This window comes from Lissotriton helveticus, chromosome 7, assembly GCF_964261635.1.
Source record: "Lissotriton helveticus chromosome 7, aLisHel1.1, whole genome shotgun sequence".
Lineage (NCBI taxonomy): Eukaryota > Metazoa > Chordata > Amphibia > Caudata > Salamandridae > Lissotriton > Lissotriton helveticus.
Window position 1 is genome coordinate 1,779,944,052 of NC_136068.1, and position 17,593 is coordinate 1,779,961,644.

General features: G+C 40.4%; 1 protein-coding gene across 1 annotated transcript in view; it reads left to right on the forward strand.

The window, feature by feature from the left end:
* Positions 1-638: 638 nt before the first annotated feature.
* LOC144767709 (urokinase plasminogen activator surface receptor-like) overlaps positions 639-17,593 on the forward strand; it is a 113,298-nt gene continuing 96,343 nt past the window's right edge. The window contains exon 1 of the mRNA XM_078651098.1: positions 639-762. Within this exon, the coding sequence (XP_078507224.1) occupies positions 711-762 (52 nt within the window). The 5' untranslated portion in view covers positions 639-710. The remainder of the gene's footprint in view (positions 763-17,593) is intronic.

The following is a 17,593-nucleotide window of genomic DNA, read 5'->3' on the forward strand; positions in this document are numbered from 1 at the left end:
TAACCCTCAGTTGGAGATTACGGTCCATTTGAGTAAGTGCAGCAAGGACAGGAAACTGTGCCTAGTTTGTGCAGTGCGAATACCATTCTTTTCTTCCTGACCTATCGCAAGTGACATCAATCACTCCAGGTGCTGCCTACATAACAAGAAGTGCTATGTTCCTCGAAAATTCAAGGTGTAGTCAAGCATATTACTGAAATGGCCCCCAAGACACAGAAACTATCACTTGGCTTCAGCCATTTTAGTACTCTTCTCACCAAAAGAAGTGCCACCAACGGTCAAATACCTGCTAGGTAGACCGAGGGGCCTGCCTGAGCTGTTCAGAGACTGCATTGGAAGTTGACCACAGGCAAGATACCCAAAACGAATTCTCATCTCAGAAAAGGTGTGTCAGTATACCTAATACATTATGCTAATAATAGAAGCTGTTGGTAGAGAGAAGTACATTACATCAGGACAGCCTGTTCTTTCAATAATGTATTGGGTGGAGTGATAGTTGAGAGGCCTGAGAGTCATACCCAATCACTGACCAGCGGAAAATACCAAGACTGCCACATCAGCGTTTGTCTCCTCATGAGGTGCTCAGGCAGGACCTGCCCTCCATGCAACTGAATAAATACAATGGCCAGATATTCAGATGTGGAGAAAGCCTGAAGAACTGCTCAGACCCTGATTTCTGCACTGCCCAGCTCCATCCTTCCTCCAACACCATGTGGGTGTTCTTCACCACCGTCATCTTTCTAGCTTCCCTGATAACCGAAGGTGAGACCTCAGAAGCTTCTCAATATTTTTAGTTCACCTCATAGAAGTCAGGATCACATAGTCCAAAACACAAACTTTAAAGACTTCTGCCAGAAAACAACTCTGACTTGCACAACAAGAAAAGGCAAAACAGTACATGCTTACAACATGTACCAGAGTGCTAAACAACCCAACCAGTGAGGTACATGCCAAATCATACTACCAACGTTTGAGAAATGGGCAGGAGACCCTCTCCTTGTGTATGTTTGATGATGAGAATGCAGTGAGAATAAATTCAATTAGTGGGGAATAATGGGGTTGGATCAGTTTCATGTAATCATGCATCTGAAATAACTGACCGTTGCTGATTTCCTTGACCTATTTACAGAAAAAAATGATTTTCTCTGCTTGCTTATATCTATTAAAATGCAAAAATGGAAACTAGACTTTTAAAATGCTAGCTCTTATGCCTTCCAGTAGCTATGCAGTATGCAGTTTCACTGGATGGATAACATGAGACATTTATACCCAATTTTGTCAGACTGATGCCTACAGTCATCAGTCAAAGGTTTTTTCTATTACTTTAGACATAATTAATATTTCACCTTTCCAATGTCAGGTGTTCATCCGTGCCCAAATATATGGTATCTCCTTTGCAGTGTTAGTCTGTTTGTCATCACACTGTCTGGGCTTTTGGTTTTTTACAAGAGAACAATAAATGAATAAATAATGCATTGTAATTGGCTACTTAATTAAAACAAACCCCTTGCGGTTATTCTTGTGCAATTGTACATAACAGGACAAAAGAATACGAGTTCATGTTTTTGCCCAGAACAAAAAATAAATGTTGACAAATTCATAGAAAATGGTAATAATATTAATGCAGGTGGAACTTTCATAAAATAAAAAGCATTGAAAGGGGAGTCAAATCAGTGACTAATCAGCAGGCCTGGACGGAGTGAAACTCCAGGAAGTGACAAAAAAACTTTGCCAAGCTAGGCAGAATTCTGCAAGCAGCAGAGTGCGTTACCTCACACCGCTCGCTTTGATTTTTAGCGCCCGTTTTTTGTCCCACGCTGTTAAATCAGCGCAAACTGCATCACGTGCAGTGCAAGAGGGAGCTACTTCTTTCAGCAGCTCGAGTAGGAGTTTTACTCAAGCAGCACCTTCCTCAATGCAAATGGAAGGTTTCACAACGTGAGCGGTACTGACCATCCGCAACTGCCAGCGTTGAGAAATCTCACTGTGAGCAAGAATAAAAACTCCGCTCCACATACACTCCACCAATGGAGCGTAGTTCACCGCCCAGGCCTACTAATCAGATTGAAAGAGGATACATAATGTAGCTTGAACCTGGATTGTCAGACTAAAATGTTCACAGTAAATTTGGTGAAAATGAGACCCAAAGTAGACAGGATGAACTTCACTCTAATCCTAAGGTGACTGTAAAAAGTGGGTGCTCTTAGTCTGAAGCTGATTGTAGAATGTGGGTTCTTGTAGTCTGAAGGTGACTGTAGAATGTGGTTGCTCTTAGTCTGAAGGTAATTGTGGAATGTGGGTGCTCATAGTCTGAAGGTGACTGTAGAATTTGGGTGCTCATAGTCTAAAGGTTATTGTAAAATGTGACTGCCCATAGTCTGAAGGTGAATGTAGAAAGTGGGTGCCCATAGACCGAAGGTGAATGTAGAAAGTAGGTGCTCATAGTCTGAAGGTGATTGTAGAATTTGCGTGGGCCCTGTGATAAGATCGGCCCCAGTTTCCAGCATCACTAAGGGCCTGATTAAGAGTTTATGTGCTATTTAACACACCTGATAAAAAACAATACCACAGGCACGTTATTTATTGGGTGCAAAAAATAAAACCTGTTACAAGTTGGTGGGAAATAACATATGGATTTGGTGTTTAACTCACCAAAATCTGCATGATACAATAAATATTATATACTTTTTCCACATCAAATTTTGGCAGGTTTGACCTGCTTAAAATGTAACAAAGGTTGAGGTATTTAACATATTTGATAAATATCTGATGTGCTAAATAACTACCAACTTGTAATTGCAACTAATGTGTGAACAGGGTTTAGGCACTAGTCGGAATATAATACAAGGTGCCTACGATCACTTCACCTAGCACAAGCTAGGGTAAAGCGCATAAAGAAAGTGAGGACAGGTGGACGTTCATTCTTATAGCTGGCAGCAAAAAAGTGGACTGAACTACCTCAAGATCTACGCCTTACATCAGATTATCTGGTTTTTAGGAAAAAATTTAAAACCCATGTATTTCCAAGATCCTAGTCCCATCACTCCCGCCAATAACTGTACAATGAATTCCTGCTACCCAGAGCCGTGATATCCTTCGGGATGATTGTTAGCGCTCCATAAATAAATAAATAATGACCACCATAATCAGAGCCTTAGGATCCCTATAAAAACCAAAATGTGATGTAATGGAACTGTCAATGTACCTCCCGCCATCGGTGCTAAGAGCAGTCTATAATATACTAAGTAACTTCCAGGCAAATGCTATCCTTAGTTAATCATGGCAATTGATATATCTACCAAAGTGGGTTTGTACCAGGGAGGAGCACCTTCCTCAACAGCTGACAGCACTTTCACATCCTGGAGACAACCCCTATTTCAGACCTCCAATCGTTGGTGGTGTCGATAAACTTTGAGAAATCCTTCAACACCATTAGCTAGCTGTTTGCGCTGTTTTAGAGAAGAAACTATGAAATGGAATTATGCAGCAAGAGAGGGACAAATTATGCAGCATGGTTGAGTAAATTATGCAGCACATAAAGGCAAATTATGTGGCACAATAAAGCCCATTGTGTAATTAAACTTGGTAACACTATCTGGTCATTTGTTGCAATTCATTAGTACTAGTTTGACAGCCAAATCTAGTAAGAAGCAACAAAAAGGTTACCAGTACAGCTTTGAAAGAGCCTTCCACTGTGGATCAACATGTGTCATCCCATTTTAGTAACTTTTAAACCATTTGAGCTAGAAACAAATCTTTTTTTGTTAAAATCTGCAGAATATGCTGCAGATGAAGGATTGTGTAGCAAATGCAGAAAATCTATAATTATGGGAAAAGAGCTGCAGCTGTACAATCACATAATTTCTGTGGCAATCCTACGACGAGGGTATGCACAGAATACATATGATAGAAATTGTTGGAAATTGGGCTATTCATTATGTGGACATTACAAGTAATATGTCCACAATTGTCCTAACCTCATTGTAGCACTTGACTCTTACAGGGTAGCGAAGCATAACAGTCCAAGGCCTACTGTAGGTTAGTAAGCACCAATCACTGGTGCGCAGTAATAACACTGAATAAATCCTTGTTCAGTCAGTACATTTTCCTTAGAAAAAGTGGATGTACATTTATTACAAACACACACACACACTACTAAATGATACGCAGTATTTTAAATATATGTAAAGTGGCAGAAGGAACACACAAGTGAATACTTTGTGTAACCACTGGTGACCTCCTAGAGGGGTCGCCCAAACATACTAAGTGAGATTAAGCATGACTTAAACAGCAATCATTTGTTAGTATTGCAGTGATCAACAAATCATTATGCATATTTATAGTGAACCTATACAATATGTACAATCATTATGTTGAACTAATAACCAATAAAGCATTGAGAATTAAGCTCTGTGCTTGTGTAATTCTCGGGCATTTGATACAAAGTTGCTATCAATCAAACAGCAGCTAGAGAGAATCACATTGAGAAAGTATTGCAATGCAACCATACATGCAATAAGTAGAGGCCATAATAACTTAAACCTTACATTTATGTATTTTCAGTCCTTCCAGAACGTCACCATACCCATTGCTCCCAGAGGGCATAACACTCCCTGCTGCAGAACAAAATCTTCAGGGATAAGAGTGCTTGAAAAGACATTGAAAATCCAGGGGAGTTGATAATTAGGGTGTGCACCCAGAAAGTATGCTTGGAAGAAAAGCTGGGTTGTGCTGAGTAATTTGGTGGTGGCCCCATTGTCCTGGGACTACTACTAGAAGATAGAGAGATATGTAAGTTATGTAAGTTAGTACATTTATGATTGCTTGATCAATCAAAAACATTGCATATAAATGTACATATTAAAACATAACCCCACCACATAACATTAGTTAAAAAAACAAAGTTTCAAAGGTTTCTACAGATGCTTTGAAATTAGGGCTCCAGGATTTATGGTATTTTTATTTTTTAACATTTCCATCTGTATATATCCATATTTATTTATGGGCCATTTTATCTGTATTTTTCCAAAACTGTACATTTTCATTTTCATGTAACTGATAGACACACACTCATACTTTGATGTCTGTCATGGTTTAGCTATTTAAGCTGTCAATTAGTACATAACAATACACTCACTGGTAGATACTAGCTTTATGACATAAATGTATGTTATTAAAAGAAATTTCATCCTGTTTTTTAATTTCCCATGCTGTCCATCTGTTCAGCTGCTGGCCTATAATTTATGAAAGACTTCACGGAGAGAGTCACTTAAAAGAAGCACCATTTTCTGTATTTATCCACTTTTAAAAATAAAAATTCAGACAGAAAACACATTGTTTTCTGTCTGTATTTATCTGTAAAAATCCGTAAAAACGAAAAACAGGGAGCCTTATTTAAAATGCATGTTAGAGAGCCTTATTTAAAATGCATTATAGCATCTAAATGATACACAAGTGATTCTCAGCTCTTATGCAGGAGAAAATCAGTGGCCAGAATGTGCGAGGACCCAAGGAAGAATTTGCAAAGGTTTTTAAATGCTAATTCCGATCTTTTACATCCCTGTACCTTTTGTTTCTTCTGTGAATTCATTTTGATAGTCATCTCCGATCAGCTTTCAGGAATCCACTGTGTAGGACTTACAGGAGGCACCAGGAGGGCTTCATGGCCTCTAAGGTCCTTCAAGAGTAAAGTGCACTTCATCCCCAGCCACTAGTGAACCATGAGTCACGTTTGCAGAATGGTGGAGAATAGTGGTGTGGCCTTTGAGAACTCTTAGACCTCCTAGTAATCCAGTTGTGTTGGACTTACTAAAGATAACAGGAGGGGTAGTAGTCCTCCAAGGACCTCCTGTTATCTCCAGTAAGTTCCACACAACTTGATTGCTGAGACCTCGTAGGAGGAAACACCCCATGTGTCTACCGCTCTGCAAACGCACCTCCTGGTGCACTCCTAGAAGGGGAATGAAGTCTCCTTGGTTATTGAGGTTCCTTGGGGGCCAACTACCCCTCCTGTTACCTACAGCAAGTTCCATATAGTGGGTTAGCTGTGAGATTTTCGGTGGCCATGCCTCCTCTCTGCTCCACTCTACAAACCTGCCTCCTGATGCACTACTAGTTGGGGGACGTAACATGTACTCTTGAGGGTCCTTGGGGGCCAACTAGCCCTCCTGTTACCTCCATTAAGACCCAAACAGCTGGATTAGTGAGAAGTTGTCAGAGTCCATGCCCCCTTTCTCCATCACTCTGCAAATATGCCTCCTGGCGAACTTCTGCTTGGAGGAAGGAGTCTACTTTAGTCACGAGGCTCTCAGGAGGCAGGGGAACTAATCTGCCCACGAGGAGTGTCCCAAGAGGCACGTTGTGGAGTGGTGTGGAAAGGGGGCGTGCCTCTGACTACCTCTCAGCAATCCCACTGTGAAGGGCTTACAGGAGGTAAAAGGAGGTCTTGTTGGACCCTAAGAACCCTCAGCAGCCAAGGGAACTTTATTCCTCAACCAGTAGTGCACCAGGAGGCGTGTTTGCAGAGTGGTGGAGAAAGGAGGCAGAGCCTCTGGTCAGTTGCCAGCTTTTTTTCCACTTTTGAGGACGGGGGGCCAGGGGCGCCCCCCTTCCCTGCACCATTTTAAACCTCAGGAACTCATCCCCCAGGGCCTCACCCATTTTTAATTAAAAAAAAAGGAAGGCCCCTTGGTCCACTTCCCCCTAGGCATGACCCTTGTATTATTTTTTTATTTTTAAATTAAAAAAGGGAGATGTCCATGCGGGTCCCTCCTGGGCCATTTTTAGCCCCAGGACCCCATCTCCTGGGGCCGGGCCATTTAAAGTGGGTGCCTCTAGGGCACCCACTTATCAATGGGAATGCGGAGGAGCCTGCAGTTTAGTCACTAACCCATGCATTCAGTAAGACATGCTTAGTCAGTCACTTATACAGTCAGTCAGTCAAGCACCTACTAAATCATCCATTGAGACACTTATACACCTACATAGTCACTGGATGTCACCAGTGATCCCATCAGTGATGTCATTTTTAGATGTCATCAGTGATGTCACTCACCATGTAATAAATAATGTACTATTTGATGTCATCAGCAGTGCATTGCGGGGTAGCAAGTTATAGTTATCTCAATTTTTCTGGTTTTGTACAAGTGAAATGTCAAACTAAGTATAGCGTCCCTGAAACCTATGGTTTTTTCAGTGAATTTCTATTGATTTTTTAATGCTAATTTCTCACTATAACATCCCTGAAACCTATGGTTTTTTCAGTGAATTTCAAAGTTTTTTTAAATGATAATTTGTAACTGTAACATCCTTGAAACCTATGTTTTTTTCAGTTAATTAAATGCTAATTTATAACTATGCCTACAGAGGTAGGACATGTGAAGAAAGAGGAAGAAAGGTGCAGAAAGAGGCAAGAGAAATGCAGAAAGAGGCAACAGAAGTCCAGAAAGAGGAAGAAAGGTGCAGAAAGAAGCGAGATATGCAGAAAAAACAAACAGAGGTGCAGAAAAAGACCTTGTTGCAAAGTCATCATGTGGTTTCAGGGACATATTATAGTTAGTAAATAGCAGTGAAAAAACAAATAAATTCATTGAAAAAAACAAAGGTTACAGAGACAGTATTGTTAGGAAATAGTATTAAGACGTTATAGTTAGGTTCAGATTTTACACACACAAAACAATGGAAATTCAGCAGATACAGTTATCTCAATTAACTATAACTAGTGCCCCAAGGTAACTATAATGCATGCCCTCACCATGTAGTGCTAATTTACATATTACATTAAACCTAACATCTTCTACAACATCATTGATAATTTCGCTGAAATAATTTAAGTGAAATTATTGGTGAGAAAACTGTGCATGGCAGGTTGCAAGTTCTAGTTACCTTAGGGTAAGAGTTAGAGTTACTTGAGATAACTATAACCATAGCTGCTGAATTTATATGTTTTTTTTGCCCGTACAATCTGAATTCTAAGGGGGTCTGCTGTGAGGGAGAAGGTTCAGATATTACTACCCATGGCTGAAAATAAACTCCTAGCCACTTGGCAAGGTCATTATCAGGTTTTGGAAAAAGTGACCCCAGTGATGTACAGAGTATTCATCCCTCACAAAGGGCGGGTGGGACAAATGTATCACGTAAATCTGTGGAAAGAATGGGAGGATCCACCTTCTGCTCAAATGGACCTGGTAGTCTCTGTAAGCTACTTGAACACAAGTAACCCCATAGATGTTCACATTCAACCATGACAACAAAGGTGAGTCAGTTAAAATGAGAATTACTTTAATCCCAAGCCAAAACAACACCTAGCTACATTATTAGATCATCATTTCAGGTGTTCCCAAACATGTTCCTAGTGTCCTAAAACATCATCTAGGAGGGGACCTGTGTGGTTAAGCAACCATCCCTCATACCAGCAGAAAGAAGACAGGCAGTGGAACATGAATGCATGCTAATTGCTGACATAATAGAAACGTCCTAGAGTGATTGGTGCTCACCCATGGTTTTGGTACCAACTGGGGATGGGAGTCTTTGTTTCTGTATTAAAGTTCGCCAATTAAACGCCATCTTGCAGTTCGATACCTATACCATTCCCCAGTTGGATGAACTGGTAGAGAGGCTCGGAGTAGTGGGTATCATGTCCACCATTAACCTAACAAAGGGGTATTGGCAGATACCCCTTATGCCTGCAGCACGAGAGAAGACTGCCTTTGCAACCCATTCAGGTATTTAGCACTTCAAGGTTCTGCCATTAGGCATTCATTGGGCCCTTCCACCTTCCAGAGACTCATGGACGTATTGTTACAGGCACATCAGGCCTATGCTGTAGCTGTGCTGTGGTGGAGAAGTGTGGCTCAATGGTTAGAGCAGGCAGACCTTGATGCAGAGCTCTGGCCAGGGACCAGGGTTCGATTCCCGCCTCGGCGGGTCTCCGGCTCATTAATTCCCCATACTGGATATTCTCGCCTCAGTGCCTGTTCTGATCATGGGTCCCACGCTGCAACTCTGGGCAATAGCTTGCTTAGTCTCCATAACGGCCCCAAAAGCGCTGGGATGCCTGGCTGCACCTGGGGGCTGCCCAGGAGTGGACAATTCCCAGGAAAGCCAGGAAGGGTTCCTAAGCGGTATACGGACAGCGCCGGGACACCTCCGGTGGAGGTAGCTGTGCGCTTTTCAAATTCCGACATTTACATTTACATTTACATACTAAGACGATATAGTGGTTTATAGGCCTGTTTGGGGAACACACCTGCAACGCCTAAGGCAGGTTTTACATACCCTGAATCAAGCGGGGCTCACTTTTAATCCGAAGAAGACTACCCTTGCCATGGAATGAATCAAGAATTTAGCGTTCACCATACATGCACGGGGTCATCTGACCACAGCTGATCAAGCTCAAGGCAATGCATAGGATTCCATGACACACAATGAAAAAGGACACATTCTCCTTCTTGGGACTATAGCAGGTTTGTTCCACAGTTTTCTGAAATCACGGACCTTTTATCTCACAAGTATACAGGGAAATATGTGCCATGGACTGGGGTTCAGGAGCATAGCTTCCAACAATTGAATTTGGCACTATGTCAAGCCCTTGTTTTTACATGTCCTAGCATTGACAGGACTTTTGACCTTCAGACCGACATCTCTAGTCAGGGTTTGGGTGCTGTTTCATCACAACTCGATAGCAGGGCGACCTGTGCCCAATCTTGTATCTCAGGCATGTACATTATGCCACCATAGAGAATGAATGCCTCACCATCAAGAGGGCTACAGAAGCTCTACAGTATGACCTATTGGGTTGTAAATTTATCCTTTTGACAGATCATACCCCCCTCACCTGGCTAGCGCTGCACAGCGATTCTGACTCTACGGTGCTCCGTTGGTTCCTGTCCTAACAGTCTTTATCATTTCAGCCCTTCCATGTTTCCGGGAGGCTGCAGAGTAATGTGGATTTCCGGTCCCGTTGCCCCTTCACTGAATGCCCCACACGTCCATTCTTGTTGGGAAGGAAGTGTAGTCAGGAGACTACCGTTCCCGGGACTTCCTAGATTGCCAACACCATCAACCCAGGAAAAGGAAGTTGCAGTCCTCCTATGGCTCATGAGGGCATCTATGTTTTTTTTGCCTGTACAATCTGAATTCTAAGGGGGTTTGCTGTGAAGGAGAAGGTTCAGATATTACTACCCATCGCTGAAAATAAACTCCTAGCCACTTGGCAAGGTCCTTATCAGGTTTTGGAAAAAGTGACCCCAGTGATGTACAGGGTATTCATCCCTCACAAAGGGCGGGTGGGACAAATGTATCACGTAAATCTGTGGAAAGAATGGGAGGATCCACCTTCTGCTCAAATGGACCTCGTAGTCTCTGTAAGCTACGTGAACACCAGTAACCCCATAGATGTTCACATTCAACCATGACAACAAAGGTGTGTCAGTTAAAATGAGAATTACTTTAATCCTGAGCCAAAACAACACCTTGCTACATTATTAGATCATCATTTTAGGTGTTCCCGAACATGTTCCTAGTGTCCTAAAACCTCATCAAGGAGGGGACCTGTGTGGTTAAGCTTAATTCATCCCTCATACAGGCAGAAAGAAAACAGGCAGTGGAACATGAAGGCATGCTAAGAGCTGACATAATAGAAATGTCCTAGAGTGATTAGTGCTCATCCATGGTTTTGGTACCAACTGGGGATGGGAGTCTTTGTTTCTGTATTAAAGTTCGCCAATTAAACGCCATCTTGCAGTTCGATACCTATACCATGCCCCAGTTGAATGAACTGATAGAGAGGCTGGGAGTAGTGGGTATCATGTCCACCAATGACCTCACAAAGGGGTATTGGCAGATACCCCTTATGCCTGCAGCACGAGAGAAGACTGCCTTTGCAACCCATTCAGGGATTTAGCACTTCAAGGTTCTGCCATTAGGCATTCATGGGGCCCTTCCACCTTCCAGAGACTCATGGACGTATTGTTACAGGCACATCAGGCCTACGCAGTAGCATACTAAGACGATATAGTGGTTTATCGGCCTGTTTGGGGAACACACCTGCAACACCTAAGGCAGGTTTTACATACCCTGAATCAAGCGGGGCTCACTTTGAATCCAAAGAAGACTACCCTTGCCATGGAATGAATCAAGTATTTAGCGTTCACCATACATGCACGGGGTCATCTGACCACAGCTGATCAAGCTTAAGGCCATGCATAGGATTCCATGACACACAACGAAAAAGGACACATTCTCCTTCTTGGGACTATCGCAGGCTTGTTCCACAGTTTTCTGAAATGACGGACCTTCTATCTCACAAGTATACAGGGAAATATGTGCCATGGACTTGGGTTCAGGAGCATAGCTTCCAACAATTGAATTTGGCACTATGTCAAGCCCTTGTTCTTACATGTCCTAGCATTGACAGGACTTTTGTGCTTCAGACTGACATCTCTAGTCAGGGTTTGGGTGCTGTTTCATCACAACTCGATAGCAGGGCGACCTGTGCCCAATCGTGTATCTCAGGCATGTACATTATGCGGTGCAAAGACATAATATCGACTCCAAAATATCGTTTGGACAGAATATCGAGTTTTAAATATTGTTTGGACAAAATATCGACAGGACAGAATATCGACAGTCAAAATATCGTTTTTAAGGTAAGTGAAGTAATATCGACTGTAAATAATATAGAAAGTGAAAATATCCAGGTATATAATCTAGATAGTAAAAAATATCGTTTTTGAAATAATATTTAATTATTTATAGAGTTTTTATGTTATAATATGTGTGAAAAGTGTCATTTTATGTTATAATTATTTTTAATTAATGATTTTTTTTAATTATTGTGTAATTTTATTCTGTAGCGGGTTGTGGGTTTATAGGGGAATAGGGTGGGAAGTAATTTAATTATAATTAATTAAATATGTAAATTTATTAATTGGTAGTAATAATTAATTAATTGGTAATTAAATAATATTTGTTAATTATTTAAAATGTAATTGGTAATTAATTTAATTTAATTGATTAATTGCTAATTATGTAAATTAAAATAATGTATTTCCTGTAGTGGGTTGTGGGTTTATAGGGGAATAGGGTGGGAAGTAATTTAATTATAATTAATTAAATATGTAAATGTATTAATTGGTAGTAATATTTAATTAATTGGTAATTAAATAATATTTGTTAATTATTTAAAATGTAATTGGTAATTAATTTAATTTAATTGATTAATTGCTAATTATGTTAAATTAAAGGGGTATTTTTAGGGTTCAGGGCCAGTTTTTGGTTTTTGGGTAAAGGGGTATTTTTAGGGTTCAGGGTCAGTTTTTAGTTTTTGGGTAAAGGGGTATTTTTAGGGTTCAGGGTCAGTTTTTAGTTTTTGGGTAAAGGGGTATTTTTAGGGTTCAGGGTCAGTTTTTTGTTTTTGGGTAAAGGGGTATTTTTAGGGTTCAGGGTCAGTTTTTAGTTTTTGGGTTAAGGGGTATTTTTAGGGTTCAGGGTCAGTTTTGGGTTTTTGGGTAAAGGGGTATTTTTAGGGTTCAGGGTCAGTTTTTAGTTTTTGGGTAAAGGGGTATTTTTAGGGTTCAGGGTCAGTTTTGGGGTTTTGGGTAAAGGGTTTTTTTTAGGGTTCAGGGTCAGTTTTGGGTTTTTGGGGTACAGGGGTACAGTGTAAAAATAAAGTAAAATTAAATTTACATTTATTTAATTTAATGAAATTAAATTAAATTAAATTAAATTAATTTTAAATAATTTAAATTATAAAAATTATTATATACTTACCAATACTTACGTTGTAATGGTAGTGCGTTGTAAACGTTGCGTTACTATATATATATATGTTTTAAGAAATATGATTAAAAAAATATTATTTTTTTACTTTCATTAATTATTTAATTATTAAAAGTTATTTTAAGTATTGTTAAGTATATTTTAGTAATTAATTTTTTATATTAATGTAATTGAACATTGTTTTTATTAAAGTCGATATTTTTTACAACTATATTTTTGTAAACGATATTTGTAACTCGATATTTTTGTACTTACCTGTTTGTAGATAGAAACTCGATATTTTGTCTCTCGATATTTTGTCAACGATATTTTTGTTGGTCGATATTCTGTCCCTCGATATTATTTCAGTGATCCACATTATGCCACCATAGAGAAGGAATGCCTCACCATCAAGAGGGCTAAAGAAGCTCTACAGTATGACCTATTGGGTTGTAAATTTATCCTTTTAACAGATCATACCCCCCTCACCTGGCTAGCGCTGCACAGCGATTCTGACTCTACTGTGCTCCGTTGGTTCCTGTCCTAACAGTCTTTATCATTTCAGCCCTTCCATGTTTCCGGGAGGCTGCAGAGTAATGTGGATTACTGGTCCCGTTGCCCCTTCACTGAATGCCCCACACGTCCATTCTTGTTGGGAAGGAAGTGTAGTCAGGAGACTACCGTTCCCGGGACTTCCTAGAACTTCCTAGATTGCCAACACCATCAACTCAGGAAAAGGAAGTTGCAGTCCTCCTATGGCTCATGAGGGCATCACATGGCCCCCTGAGTGAGTAGGCACCATGAAGGAAGGACCAGAGTGGTTCTGGGAAGACAGCAGTAGTACAGAGAATGAGACCCTGGTGTGTGTGCAGGAAGAAAGGTGACATAAGATGGATGCTGTCTGTATGGTAACAAGGGAGGAGACACTGAGGACCGTCGGGTAGTGGTTGTGGATGAAGGGGAGACTGAGGCGGAATGACTATTGTACCAGCAGTGCCCCCAAGTCCATCAGAGGGAAAGGAGGGGTGACCTCAGTCACCTAATTAAAATCTTTACAAATAAATGTTCAGTGCAACAGTAACATCAACTGGGAGCTTCTTGTCTATCTACCAAACAATAAAACAACATGGTGCAGTGCATCAGATGCAAATAGAAGCTTATCAAGTTTTACCACATAAACAATGTAAATAGCAGATATGACACTCTATAAAAAAAATTCTGTGCAAATCCACTATTAACCAAAGGTTTTTATACCAATTAAAAAAACAAGATTCTTATGTGTTTAAAGTGCTGATTGTGCAAAGAAAGTGGGTCTCATTAAAAAAGAACAAGACATATACAACATTTTATTGCAGATCTTTTCAACATTAAAAGAGATCTTAAAAGTGCTAGATTGTACACAGTAAATTCATCCTCACTAGTTTCGGCATAGATTTGAAACTTTCAAAAGTTGGGTTGTGCCAATTTCCATCTACAGTTCGCCATTCAGACCTCACTAATTACAATAATGTAATAATTTGTGGTTTAAGGGTCCTCCCCTACTGTATTCTATTTCAGCAACACTGTCCAGTCTTAGGTCATCCAGATGAGCAAGCACTATATCGTTAGCCGTTTTTTACCGGCTAATTACATGAATTTCAAATATCTTTCATTGATTCATCTTCTTGAAGGGAGGCTAGTACTACCTGCCTACATGTGCCAATGCTTTTTCTTTTAGAATGATACTTTAGTAGTCATTTTTTTTTCTATCAATGTTGGGTATATGCATCAAACGTACAATAGGTCCTCCCTCATGCAGTTGCACAGACGAAAAGCAGTCTCAACAGATAGTCAAGAAGGGGAGTTATGTAAAATAATAAAGCAGCCCAATATATAGCCCTTTAGTTTCAGATTCACTTTAAGGCCAAAGGTTTCTACAAATGGCTCTGTGGTTTCATGTGGCCCAATATATGGACCAATCGTCCTCTGTGAGCATGATCTTTTAGTAAGCAAATCCTTGTCCATCAACATTTGACCCCTGTGTTCAGCACTTCGTTAAAAAAAAACCTGAATGACAGAAAGCACCCATAGTGGTTCAATCTGCAGCCTTTGCATGGCTAAGATCATGTATTCATCTGCTTGTGTTTTGCCTGCGCCAGGTACTGCTTTCCACAAGATGTAGTTTAGTGTGCCTTCCTTGCTCTTTTTATTTTATAAAACATTTTCAAGAAAGCAACCAAGCTTGCCAGGTCTTGTCTGCACAGTCTGAATTCGAGCTTTAGTTGTGCAATGGATGTATGGCACAGCAACTAAAACACTTATAGGTAGATGTCTGTAATGGATTTTGCAATGATTCCAACTACCCTCCCCCTTGAGTGCTGCCGCACAATATTCTACGGTGGGGGCTAGCTTCACGGCGATGACCTCACCCAGACGTTGAAGAGATTGGCCATTTAGAGAGTTCCTTAATGTGTAGAACACAGCTAACAGGGTAATTCTCCTTTTTGCCATGAACATTTACATGCTGCAAATGTCCCTCTTGCATCAAGCATTATACCCAGGTACTTGTACTCTGGTACTGAGTCCAGCACATCACTGTTTAAATAGTATACTGTTCCTGGAAACCTCTCTGTTCTGATAGACATTGTTTTTGTTTTTTGGAGAATGACTTCTAGACTGTTTCTGAGAACTTTGCAAACACAAGGAGATGATGGACGGAGTGCTGAAACTTTTCAGAAACTCACCCCCAGTCACAGATCTGGGTTTAAACCATCATCATTCATTAGCTCACTTCGCCACTTCAGTTCAGACCCAGCTATATGCAAATCAGTCTTGACCCTGTGCCTCATGGGAACAGTCCAGCCCGAACTGCCAAGCCAGGTCTTCCCTGAACCGGAAACAAGATTTCTGGGTAACACACTTCATCAGCCAGGCTAGCTTGAATCTAGTGGCAAAGTGAGCAAGGGACCCATGTCTGGGCATGCCCTGCCAACAAGTACACAAGTTCATTAAACTTTATGATTTTAAAAAATTGTGTAATGTGATTTTTTTTGTTCTTTTGTAATTCTTGTTTTCTAAATTTAGATTCTTTTCTAAGTATTGTCATATTTTATTTGTTTTGATATATAAATGTTTTGTATTAAGTTTTAATATATGTATGGTAGTAAAGGAATTGTTTGTTCTGTTTCCCTTCATGTATTTGAATAGTGTTATATTGTCCCAATGTGCCACCAAGAATTGTCTTACTCTTGTTTTTTGTATGTTACTTACAGACCGGCGAAGTTCAAAATCATGTTTGAAGCATTAAAACCTGACACCTTTAGGGAGTGAGAGTTTACCTTCTTGAGTGTAGATGTGAGTTCTGCCAGATATAACTTGAAAAATAACAGCACAAGGACATATTTTTGTCTCAAGCTAATGCTAATGTGCATTTTCCACAAAAGTGTAGTTCCAGTCCCAATCCCTTAATTATTTGGGAAAGCATCAAATTATTAGTTGACATTCCTGTATCCCTGATAAAGCCAGTTTGGCTCGGAGGCACTAGGGATTTTTTTCATTAGCGAATAGCACTGATGCAAAATATTTTGTCTCTCCATCCTCTTAGGCAATCAGCATTTAATTTGATGCTAGGAACTTGTTCCCAGCTTTGTAAACTGAGGTTATTGTCAAACCCTGCCAGCTGGTGGGTTTTGCCTGATGGAAAAGAGCATGATTAAAGAGCAAGCATAGATATTTTGCAGAGTATTGCAGATTTTCTTTAAAGATGGCCTGTGTTAGGCCATTGGGGCCAGGAGCCCTGTCTCAGCACCCTGACATGATTGCTTTTGTGACAGCTTTCAGGGTGATTAATTTTTGAGCAGAGTAGAGTTCTGGCCCTGAAGGGGCAATAGCCATGTTTATATCCCACCTGTATGGTTTTAGAAATGGCACCTTTACATTACTACCATTTCCTGCAGGTAGACCGTCTACATTTCATCAGCTTTGTTGAATGATGCTGGAGGCGGTCTGAGTCCCATAGTCTTGTTCATAAGTCTCAAGATCTCTTTTGCATTTTTCCTTCTTGTGGCTACCAACAGTTTCTGCCAGTATTGATCTCTCTCTTTCTCATAGTGTTCATATATTGATTTTTGTCTTCTCAGCTTGCTCAAGCTAGTTGTATGGGCTAGTGGTAAGTGCCTGCTTCGGGATATACTCAGGCCAATGATTTAGAAATGTTTTGCAGCTGCAATCACAGTTGTCCATTTCTTGGGCGGGGGTATAGGCAAACATGTGTGCCTCTGTCGTCGTATGTTTTTGGAGGCAGTATTGCAGCTGGAAATTGCGTTGATTGTGCTATTGTATCTATGTTGACCTACCTTATGTTTTCCCATACAGTTATTGCGTAAGCTTAAGTGTGAATAATTGAGCTTGGTGTCCATTTGAGCTTTTTGTTTTATGTGGGGGTGACCATGCTGCTTTCCAGCTACTGGGCATTCTGTCAATAGCTTAAATAAGCTGGATTCCTTTTGGTTGGTGATCACTTTCAAGGCATGTTTTGATCTTAAAATGTGTTAACATTCAATAGAGACGTAAGCCAACCAAAGTGTAATCAAGGGTTGAATGTTCCTTGCCCGGATAGAAAGTGTATTCTGCTGATACCTCACTGCTATTTTTTCTGTTTAGGATCCTCTCAGGCCAGATGATCCATAACTTCCCTTAAGGCCAGGCCCCAATTATCCTTTCTTGGAAGCCGAGGTTTTGAAAGGTTGTATTTGCCAAATTTGGTTTTACGTAGCCAGTGCTTGTTCAGCTGGGATTCCTGTAACAGGTTCATGTTGAAATCCCTTCAAGTGGGCGTATTTGTTGTATATCCAAA